Source organism: Alligator sinensis, unplaced genomic scaffold (genome assembly GCF_000455745.1).
Source record: "Alligator sinensis unplaced genomic scaffold, ASM45574v1 scaffold154_2, whole genome shotgun sequence".
NCBI classification, from domain to species: domain Eukaryota; kingdom Metazoa; phylum Chordata; order Crocodylia; family Alligatoridae; genus Alligator; species Alligator sinensis.
The window spans coordinates 423,397-435,408 of NW_005842528.1; the positions used below are offsets into that span (position 1 = coordinate 423,397).

At 39.9% G+C, this 12,012-nt stretch overlaps 1 protein-coding gene across 1 annotated transcript in view; it reads right to left on the reverse strand.

Annotated features, from left to right (window-relative positions):
• CFAP54 (cilia and flagella associated protein 54) overlaps positions 1-12,012 on the reverse strand; it is a 231,349-nt gene that overhangs the window by 63,656 nt on the left and 155,681 nt on the right. Inside the window, exons 50-52 of the mRNA XM_025213430.1 lie at positions 11,402-11,618; positions 9,688-9,782; positions 8,585-8,754 (exon numbers count right to left, since the gene is read on the reverse strand). Coding sequence (XP_025069215.1) covers positions 8,585-8,754; positions 9,688-9,782; positions 11,402-11,618 — 482 coding nt within the window. The remainder of the gene's footprint in view (positions 1-8,584; positions 8,755-9,687; positions 9,783-11,401; positions 11,619-12,012) is intronic.

Genomic DNA, 12,012 nt, shown 5'->3' on the forward strand with positions numbered 1-12,012 from the left:
GCCCACAAGCACCATCTTTAGCAGGACAGTGGTGCCCTCCCTGTATGAGGCATGCAGGGAGTACTTGAGGGAAGAGCTGCACAAGGCAGGGCCACAGGTAGCCTTGCACTTCACATCCAACATCTGGATCAGCCAGGGGAGAGATTACACCTACCTCTCCCTCACAGGGCACTGGTGCAATCAGTCAGGGTTTTGGTGGGCTCTCCTTCAAGTGGAGGTGATTGATGAGTCCCACACGGCAAGGAAGATCATGGTGACCATGAACCGCATGGTGCAGGGGTGTTTTGTTGGGCAGGACAAGCTCACCCGTGGGTTCATGTTCACCGACAATGGGGCCAATATGGTCAAGGTGATGTGTGATGCCAACTTTGTTGACATCCGTTGTGTGGCACACAGGTTCCACCTCGTAGTCAGGATAGTCATGAATGCCTTGGAAGGGGACAGGGCTCCTGGTGACGGCACGGTCACTACCAACCAGCTCATTTTTAAATGCAGGAAGATGGTGGGCTACTTCCACTGGAGCATCAAGGGGGGAAAGATGCTGCAGGATAAACAGGCAGTGCTGAGTATCCCGTAGCACAAAATCATGCAGGATGTGGCAACTCAGTGGAACTCCACATACCTGATGCTGGAAAGGCTGGTTGAGCAACACAAGGCCATCCATGAGATGGCCTTGGTCAGGGAGATTGGGATCAGTGGCCCGCTTAACAAAACAGAGTGGAGTACCATCTCCCAGATCTTGGTGGTCCTCAAGCCATTCCTCGAGGCCACCAAGAGCCTCAGCTCTGGCGATGCCCTCCTTAGCCAAGTGATCCCCATAGTGAAGGAGCTTGAAATTGAAATGGAAACATTCCAGGGGATCAATGTTCCTGGCTGGGAGTATCAAAAAATGGCTGGATCCATTGCAGTCCAGTACAGTCCACGTGCTGGTGGGCATGTGTGACCCAAGAGTGAAAGAGAGCATCTGCAGCAGCAAAACCCTCAATCATTGAATGGAGGTGCTGGTGAACAGAGTCACGGAAGAATAAGGGCAGAGGAAGAGGGACATGGAAGAGGGGGATCCATCTTCCCATGCCACCACTCCAACCACAAGCTGATCTCTTCCACCACAGCCATTGCCAATGTGGGCCAAGGGCCTGGCTTCAATGTTGGGGTCCAGAGGCACCAGACCCCACCATCAGGCAGGTAGCATGGAGGCCTCGTGGCTACCTATCTCGCCAAGGATGTGGAGCTGCTGCACTGTGACCCCTGGGCCTATTGGGTAACCCACAGCCAGGTGTGGCAGGGTCTGACCACAGTTGCCTCGGAACACCTGTCCTGTCCACCAACCAGTGCTCCAAGCGAGAGGGTGTTCAGCATTGCTGGTGATGTTGTGACATCCCATCGTACCTTCTTAGATTCTGGTTTGGTGGAGCAGCTGGTGTTTTTGAAGGTGAACCTCCCGCTGCTGGGGTTCCCCAAGCTCCACGTGCAGACGGAGTGAGTGCTACCCTCCTCACTCCATACCTATTTTCTTTTTTTATTTGCTTTCAGAATCTTGAAGTGCACTTTCACAGAAACCCCTGCACCACTCTGCCTGAAACCTGGCAGGCCTCATGCCCACACAAGAGGCTACCATCCCTACTGCATTCATCCCGCTTTGCCTTAACACACACACAAGTGATATGAGTTTTGCTCTCAATAGTTTGAGGTGCACTTTCACAGAAACCCCTGCACCTATCTCCTTGAATCTTAGCAGGCTTCATGCCTCATAAGGGGCTACCATCCCTGCTGTTTTCATCTGAATCGGAAAAAAAAGGACAAAGTTAAAGGTATTTTAGTGATCCCCCATTATAGTCTATGGCTGAGTCTCTGATTTGGCACCGAATCTCCAAATCCAAATAGGCCAAATTGAAAATCGGGACAGTGATTTGAATCACTGAATCAAATCACTGAATTTGCTTTGGCCAAATCCAAAGCAAATACTTGCTGCTTCGCATTGGCCTACTACCTAGCAGTGACTTAAATCCTTCCGTAAGGAGTTAATAGAAGGCTGATCTCAGGGTCATATACCAGGACTAAACCAGGGAAAGTCTCTAGTAGTCACAGTTATGTGATGCTTGGGTCAGCTGCATCATCAGTTCATCCCCCTGGAGAGTCTGAGACCCCATAAACTTTTGGTCTTAAAATGCCAGAATGTCAGGTCCACGGCATGGTTACTATGGTCCAATGGCCAGAACTGAGTCCAGTGGTGGCCAGGGCTTCTGCAAGGTGTGGACCAATCTGAACTAAGAGTATCATAAAGCATTGAGCCACATATATGTGAGGACGAGTTATCCTATCTGTGTGTGCGGGTGATTGTAAGTGTGAGTTATCACATACAGGCACACTATATTGCATACATGCACTCCAAGACCTAGTACTCTATAAGAAAAAAACAAGCCCAAATGTTAAAAAGTGAGTCTGGTCCCCAGATACCATGAGATTTTATTTATTTATTTTTTTAATAGTGAGTGTTAAGCTCTTTTTCTTTCTGAGCCTCTAGGCTGCATTTGAGTCATGTTTCCAAGCTTTCCTCTACAATCACAATGGCTATAAAACTTACTTTTATAAAATGAAAGCTGAGATTCCTGTGCAGCAGTTGGACTATAAGGAGAACTCAATCTAAATTAGTATACCACAGGAGGTACACCATCTTAGATTGGGTGCACCATTTTTTTACCAAATTAAACTCTCCAAATGCCTGCACAGGTAGACATTTAGATCAGCCTAACCCCAGTCAACAAAACCCCTAAGTTTAGCAGCTATATGTACACACTGATACCTTACGGTTGAAAAGAAATTTCTAACAACTGTTAGCATAGAAATTCCACATTTTGTATATAAAATGGTTTTTAGAACAAGGGAAAAAAATGAAAATAATTTAGGAGGGAAAATCTTTTCTAAAAAGATTCTTAGCCCCCATAGAATGTGCTCCTTTCAACAGCCATCTCCAGTTTTCTTCTGCATTGAAGTTATAAGCAACTTTACCACTAGTGCCATATTTTCACATTATGAGTTGAATATTTTTCTAGCCTCTGCTTTCAGTATTTTTTCAGCTTTCAAAACCTTCCTGAATTTTCACTACTTTTCCGTGATGATGCATCTTTTCTGCTCATGGAAACAAAACCACCTAACAATGGAAAAAAGCTTCAGTGCTACCATCGGTCAATGGTAAAGGCACCATTTCTTGTTGGAAGTCACAAAACTATTCCATGCATTAATTGTTTAAAAATTATGAGCCGGATTATTTATTAGCACTAGGGCCTCTTTTAATATTTCTGGCAATGTAAAGCTGCTTTAAAGTGAGAATACGTGTAATTTACAGCTACTTCAAGGCCTCTTTATACCACCGAAGCACTGCAGAGCCGTAACCTGAATGAGAATCATGCTCTAGGTGAATTTACTGCTTTTGAAAAGTGTTAGATTAACAGTCTTGGAGGACAAAGTCCTGGATTTATGCACAAAACAGACAGCACAGACTGCAGAAGTCTAAAATTATTCACATCTTCTTGCCAATGTCTGCCTACTTTGCATTGGACGGATAACTGGGAGAGGTGAGAAATTGAATTCGGTGTCTTTCAGACCTTGGCCTTTTATCTCTTGTGGTTCTGATTTTTGTGAGTGGAAATCTGTCTACTTAGGAATTAGATGCTCCATTAAAGCAGTACGCAGTGAATCACAAAAAGTTATGACAAAAAAGATTCTTGTTGTAGAGCAGAGCTATCTAACAAATTGGGCCCTGAGTGCCTGGCATTGCCCTCTCTTGGTCCTGCACACCAAGATTAGCCTTAGATTAGCCCCCACCCAATTTCTAGTACCCAGGGGCCTGGTACCATACTTCCTTGGCCCTGCACGCTGGGATCAGGCACCCAATCCAGTGTGCTAGGTTCAGGGCTCCCCACAAGTGTGGAAATTTGACAGCACGGGATTGGTACCCCTGCTTGCCCATTGCCAAATTTCCAGGCCTGTGAGGAGCCCTGCAGGCTGGATTTAGGCCATGGGTCAGGAGTTGAGCATCTCTGAGTCAGATGTTATGGTCAACATGTTGAAATTAAAATAAATAGGCTTAGGCAAAAAAAAAAAAATCCATAAAAAGAAGTTGCAGAGATAATATGTGTTAAATTTACAGGAGACGCAAGATAAGTGCAACAGAATACTGCAGAAACTTTTTAAAAAGATATATAACCAGTATCAGTGCATAAGATAGCAAACAGAACCATCTAAAACCTATACATATGCACTTAAGTAAAAGCAGCCTACTTTTCAGAATTGCTGAGTATCCACAATGTCAGTTAACTTCAGCTGTGAGCAAGCAGCATTTCTGAAAACTAGGCTACTCTACCTTAGAAGTTTAAATATTGATTTAGAATATATCTAGTCAACAAGCCTAGAATTTTTTATTTATGCCAGTTAGCTCTAATCATTTCATACAAGGTCAGATACCAATCCAAATCCGGATCAAAGGGATCCTCAAAAGCCCCTCTGGATTCATCTCTGGCACCAGGGTGAGCAGCAGTGGTGGCAGGTCCAGGGGCATATTATGTCATCTCAGGGAGCCAACAGGGATTAACACAGCCATCACTTACACCCCTGCCACCTAAATGCATCCCGAGTGGGACCCTGTACCCTGGATTTCAAGGGTTATATCTCTCTTTCCAAACCCCCAAATTCCAAGTTAACCTGTGAGCCAGATGACACAGTTCCGCAAGGCAGATTCAGCACATGGGCTGGATATTTCACTTCCCTGCACATGGTCTTCTTCTGTCCCCATCATCCTTGCAGCTTTGGCTGCTCAGTGGCTCAGCTCCAGCAGAAGACATGGAGGCACCTTCCTATTCTATGACCTAGGGTTTAAAGAACTGAACCTCTTCTGAATAAGATGGCAGGGCAGGGGTGGGGGGAGAGGAATCAAGTCTCCCACTTCCTGTGCAAATGCTCTAATCATCTGGATTTTGTGTCAAAGGTGTGCACTGTTAGAACCTCGTTCAGCATCTGGGCTCTCTGAATTGTCCTTTGTGATTTCTAACTCTCCCAGTAGACTGTATAAGGAGACTATGGGCACCTGTACACATGCTGGACATCTGCTCGAAAACATGCTAATTAGCAAGTGTTGGAACAGACTCAATTAACTGAGTCTGCTGAAGCGTGCTAATTAGCATGCTCCAGCAGCCTTTGTGTCATGTGTATTCAGCATCCCCGTGCTTCAATATGACAGTGGGGGGTGCTTTAACTAAAGGTCAGTGAATGGCTTTCAAAGGCACTCTAATTAAAGCAACCACCCCCCCACCCACTCCACCCCAGAGCACGTGTGATAACGTCCTATATGCCTAAACCTATTTCTTTGAATCACTCCCCTGAGGCCAGGCACCTACTTTTTAGATGCTGCAATGTGCAAGTGCCTAAGGAGCAAATCGGAATATTATCTGTAGATAGACAAGATCTTTAACTAGGAAACAGAGGTGGCTGCCATGTTTGCCTGAGATCAAGCAAAGGTAAGGCAGAGTAGCACCTTAGAAGCGAACTGGTTCAGAAAGAGGAGCTTTTCTAGCATCTTCCTCATAGCATCTGACAAAACAAGCTGTTGCTTACAAAAGCCCATGCTTCTCTAAACCAGTGAATCTCAAAACCTGCCACCCTGCCTTACCTTCTACGTAGCTAGGAAATACGAAACTTCACATAATGGGAGTTCAATGGATTGCTTTTGCAGATAAAGTTTCTCACAGGCATAAAGGTTTTGCAGAGAAACTGTAAAGTGGAAGTTTCTCCAGATGAAATTTTTGTGACTCATTTTTCCTGTCAACAAGAGTAATGTGTCTATATATTTCCCTTGACAAAATACCTACATCACTGTATCAGCACTATTAGAAAATGACAAGATGATCAAAATCTGGAAACACAATTGCCTCTAACAATTTCACCACTGCTCAAACATTGCACTAGATGCATTTCTATAAAATCATGAAAAGTTTCGATTTCCAGTCAGGCAGGAAACATTCAGCTTTCCTGAGGAAATAATCAAAATATTCATTGATGCTGGCAGACAAACAGACAGACATGGAAAAAAAACCCAGTGCTTTACCAGAAGAGGAAGCATGTTGGTTTGACTCAGCTCGCCTAATGCTTGTATAGATCACACACTTCAGCAGGGCTTTTCAGTGCTTTTATTTAATAGCTGATTCAATCAGCTATTAGTTAAAAGCATCAAAAAGCCCTGCTGAAGCATGCAGACGTCGGGTGGGCCAGGTCAAACTGGCATCGTGACACCTCTTCTGGCCATGTGTTGTGCTCGGCATGGGGGCACACCGAGCTGAAAGTAAAGTGTTGTTTCCCCCGCCCCATATCTGTAAGCAGCCAAAATGATCAAAATCTGGAAACACAACTGCCTCTAACACTTTCACTGCTGCTCAAACATTCAAATATTGCACCAGACACATTTCTATAAAATCATGAATAGTTTTGATTTCCAGTTGGGCAGGAAACATTCAACTTTCCTGAGGCAATAATCAAAATATTCATTTGTATTTGTGGCAGATACCAACAGTTCTCATGGACGGCAAAGAAAAAAAGGACTTCCTGCCTGCCTGACTACTCAAATGGACAACTGAAGCTTTGATATCTAAGTTCCACTAAACACTCATCACCATGTACGGGAGCCCAGAAGACAGCCCATGAAATGGATATGATAAACAAGGACTTTTAAGAGACTGTAAAAAGGGCTGTATATCTGAAGCAAGATGTAAGCAAAGAGAGACACCACACTTAGAATATGTTTACATAGCAAAGTGCAGTGCGGTGGAAAGATTTCCAAGCTAGCTCAGCTACTGAAGTAGTATAGCTGCATTAGCATTAACCCAAGAAGTAGGAGTTTTGTCTCGACAAAGTGCCATACTAATGCAGATGTACTACTTCTGATATTTAAACTAGCTTGCTTAGATTACCTTGCACAGTCTTAGCAGACTGACAAAAGCTTCATAAAATCAACATATCAATCAAAAGCATGGAGAGGTCATTGCCCACTGGGTTTTTTTTCTCTTGGAGAAAATTACAGCAGCATTAATCTGCCTTGACAGGACTAGCAAGCCACACAGATTTCAGAAGAAGAAACGTAGGCCTGTAGGTGATCCTCAGGTTCTCATTTCCTATCTTTACTAATTGCCTTATTAAACCCGATACAACGTAATCATAGCCCTAATGCCTTGATTTTAAGGAAACCTCCACTGTCTTTTAAATAAGCCAAAGAAAATTCAGCTGAAAAGCCATGCAGCAGTGCTATCCTAATGCCTTCAGTTAATTAGTGAATGTCTGTACAGTATTCTGAAGATGGAGTGTTAGATGAGTCCAGAGTACAATCAGTATTATTCTATATATTGAGGCAACAACTGTGCTCTTGGCAGGCTGCGACTAAAGGCTGCATGAGAATATAGCTGGACGGTAGGCAAGTGTCAGAATACTAGGAAGGTGAGTCGCATGACCAGTATGATGATACTGGAGAGAATGGAAAAATAAAGTAGAATACTGGAGATAAGTCTACAAATGGTTAATCTGCTAAATTTAAGCCTCTACTCAGCAACCTACTCCACCTCAAGTACTCTTAGATTTTTCTATTAGACAATTGTGTTAAATTATAACATAAATTATACATTATAATAAACTGAAGATTGTATTAGACAAAAATAATGTAATAGCATTATAATTCTGTTAAAAATAGATTCACCTATATGATTTCATACTATCAATTATAATAAACAAGAACATTCTCCCAAATGAACCATTAGCATCATATATAGAAGAGTATACAGAAATGTCTATAATGAATTAATACGTTTAGTGTGTACCATATATTTCAAGTGCAGCAGAACTATTTTATGCAGATTTATAAATTCAGGAGTAATGTGAAAAATCAAAATTCCACACATTTTTATTAATTCATTTAAAAAATATATAAGTATATAGTAGTGCAATTAATACCCAATGCAACTTACTGAAATGTATTAAAGGTTAAATTAGTACAAAGATATTTATATATAAAATAAAGTACTAAAGTTAAAATTAGTGAAAAATGTTCTCTTAGTTCAATGACACAAAGACACTTTAAAATTAAACAAGGTTCTATACTGCCAAGAGTATACAGCATATATTAGAAGCATATCAAATGTAGGAAGATACTTTCTATAGTGCCTAGAGTATCCTGCATACATGCGAAGTACACCAAATGTAGGGAGGCATTTGCTAAAATTTTCAGATCCTTATTTCAACAAACACTGAAGACCTGACTTTTTAAAAAATACTGTGCAATACAACATCACAAACATGCTGAACAGGGCAACTGCTGTATGATTTTTTTTAATAAACAAACCAAAAAATAAAAAAAAGTAGGCTCCAAAATACAGGCTGCCATACACACAGTAAATTACTGTTTTTACTTTTGGTCAGTTTCTAAGGTTTGAAATATTTGAGCATCTTTGAAAGCATAGGTGATTGAAAATAAGGGCTGTTGGGCTTGAGTTTTTTTTTATCTTACATGCTACAAGCTGCAATGAATTCTGGTCATGATGTTATTTACCTGAAAGCTGCTTGATGTCTCTGCTGAGAGATAGCTGCAACTTCAAGCTTCGCCTCAACAACAATTTCTAATTCTACAGCAGAAAACTGAGAAATCTTCCTGTCATATTCATTCTGTATGTTTGTTACAAGATGGTTAAGCTTTTTCTCAGCTTCTGTCAATAAAAAACCCTAAGAGCAGAATATCACAGTACGTATGTAATTTCAAGAAATAATGCAGATGAAAAGTTACTTAAAAAGTATTCTACTCTGCTATCATCTGCTGTTTTCCATATTTTGAAATACATAATCATGAATACAGTATTCTATTTCTATAAGCAATTTCCTTTTTTGCAGTTATAAATTCAATATACTAAATGCAACACTACATATTTTTCTATGCTTGGTGCTATTATAAATTATGACTACACACATTACATCTTGCAAAACACATTCTACTAAATAGCATAACAGTATTAGAGAAATCAGTTAAACATTTTATTCCTTTCTTTATATAATAGTCTTTATATACTATTATAATAGGTTAGAAATCTTCAATTGTAAAGAAAATGAAATTATTTTTCATGTTGGAAGAAACCTTCTATTATATTCTAACTTTTCTGAAATATATGCCTATGGCTAAGATGTTCAAAAAGTCCCTGGTGGAAGAGCTGTATCGTGCTTTACTTAAAGCGCTATAAGTTAGAGCATAAGCAACCCGAACAGACATTCACTGTTCAATCAGTGGGGGCTCAGAGCCTGCCCACAGTGGCCACTGGGGGCACTCCCGCACACCTCCCAGGAGGCGGCTGGATCTCTTTGTTGGAAAAATCATTTTAGTATCTGGTTGTAACAGTATTTTCTTATGTTGTGGACATATGTTTTGCAGGAAGCAAACTGTCACCACCAAAAATCATTCAACAGAGCAAACTGAACATCTTTGATTTTACTTACAATCACTAGCAACTTGGATCAGATTAGAACCACTGACCTAGAAAAGATTTTTGAACAAATTTCCAGTTCTGCAAGTGATCTAATCCCTCCCAGTAAAATGTCTGCAACAATGAAAATATTTGTTATATTTTATGAATTATTTCCTAAGTTTATTTTTCTAATAAAAATTACCTTGAGCATGGCCATGTTTAATTCATCTTTACATCTAACAAGTTGCACAGTTGTGATGTTTTGTTCCTGTTTTCGTGAATTCAGTTCAGCATTAACTGGCAAATGAAATTTGTAAAAGCAAAAGGTGACAATTAAATTACAAGTAAAGCTTCAAATGACACAGGAGTACAATTAAGCAAATTACTCTCAATAATATGAAGAGTGTATTCTCTTTTCCTTTTCATTCAATATCTAATAAGTAATCAACAATTTTCATATTGATTCAATATCAATCAATTTTCATATTTATTCTATTACCATGTCAAACTTTTTGCATTTCATACCTATGAGTTGCACTTATAGGTCTCTAAGTCTGGAGGTTCACGGACTTAGGGAAAACTGTTGTCTTAAGAGGAGAAGTGTTAAATGCAACTGATGGATTTAAATACTTTATCTCATCCTAGGGAATGGACATTAATGATGCTCAGTGCTGACTGTATTCTTTATGACAGAGACTTGGGTTCTAATGAAGAGGGACTTGAGCCAGTTGTAAGCAACAGAAATGTGTGTTTTATGGAAAACTGCTGGTAAATCAAGGAGATTTGAAATGAGGCATGACTGCCTAAATGGCAAACTAAATTGCAAAAGCCAGACGATACAAATAGGAAGATGAAGGAACACATGAAAAGAAGAGACAAGGACAGGACACAATATGGAATACTGAGGATGTATACTGAAGTAAAAGTCTGCTGGAAAGACCACAAAAGATGAGAAGACAGGTTGCAGAAGGATATTATTATAAGAGATTGCTCCTGGGAGGAAACTGATGCAGAAATCTGGTAAGGAAGAGATGAGTGATAGTAATATATTGCCAGTCACAGAAAGATGCTGGATCTGGCAGTTAATGATGATGATGATGATGATGGATGGGGGGCTGGAAATAGGCAAGATTAAACCCTCCCTCATGTAAAGAACCACTCCTGTGATGAAAACAACAAGTCCATGTCAACAAGGGAAATTCGGAATACTACATATATTTAAAAATCAAACTGAGGCAAACAACCCAGGAACAGACAAATACACATCTGACTTTGTCCATGCTATTGTTCGTGTAAGTAACCCCTTCTTTATATTAATCTATATAAAGATTATCCATATAATCTGTGTAATCTCTATACTCATTTATATAGCGTTGTCTTTGAGCCACAAGTTGTTTTTTTGTGTTTAGAAAGGCTCTAACACATTTTGAGGACTACCACAACACACATAATTAAAAGAACCAATAACTGAAGCAACCTAAATATGTAGAAAAAAGTACAAGACTTATTGAGCATTATCAGGTACATGTTTACTGTTGAGGTATTCAGAGAGAGCCATTCATTTCCCTAGACGGAAAACGGATATCATTTAGATGAAAGTGATTGGGACATGTTAAAACAGTACGAAGCATTAAAAACCATAAGAAAAAGAAATGAAAACCATTAACAGAAGTATGAAAACATATAATAAAAATGAAAACTAACTTGAATAAAATCAAAATATGAATTTTAATTTTAAAGTTTGAAACCTAAATGTTTGAATTTTCTAAAATAAAATATTACGCAATTTTCATTTTCAGCACAATGAAATATGAGTACTGTTTAAAATATGTCAATATAATGCAGATACAGCTGTTAAAAGTGATAAACATGTACATATAACAAACTGAATGACAAATGATGGGCAAACTTTTCACCTCTTATTCCTGAGTCTATGCTTCTGCCTGGCTTTTTACAACTGGTATTATCTATAACATAGGTTGTTTTCATCACTTCTTCAGGAATACTATTTATTGTTGCAGAAAGACGAATGATGAAATGCATTTTGGCCAAAGTTAATTTATTCATGAGATTCTTGTTGCACATTGAAATCATGGCTGGAGGTAGGTTCCAATTGAAAATGTCTTCTAGCACCTACAGCAAAATTAATAAATTGAATTAACATGAAATTACATGGTATTTGCATTTGAAAACAGAAATGCCATACCTCTATTTATAATGATGTCTGTGAAGATACAAACAGATATGACTAGAACAGAGTAATAAGATGTTTGCCACTTTGGAAAAATTGTTATTTCTTTTCCCTAACATAATGTGCCCCATGGAAGCATATGCCAGAGCTTTGCAGGCCAGTTTCCAACTGGAGGAAAAATGAGTGAGTCTAGGTATACTCTACTAGGGACAGACATTTAAAAAGCCCGAGCCCAAGTTGATTCAATCTTTCCAGGTTAGTCTACTAAAAGTGAATACAAAAGTGAATGCTCTCCCCAGGACACCATAACAGGGGCTGCTGCCCCATCAGGGTCCT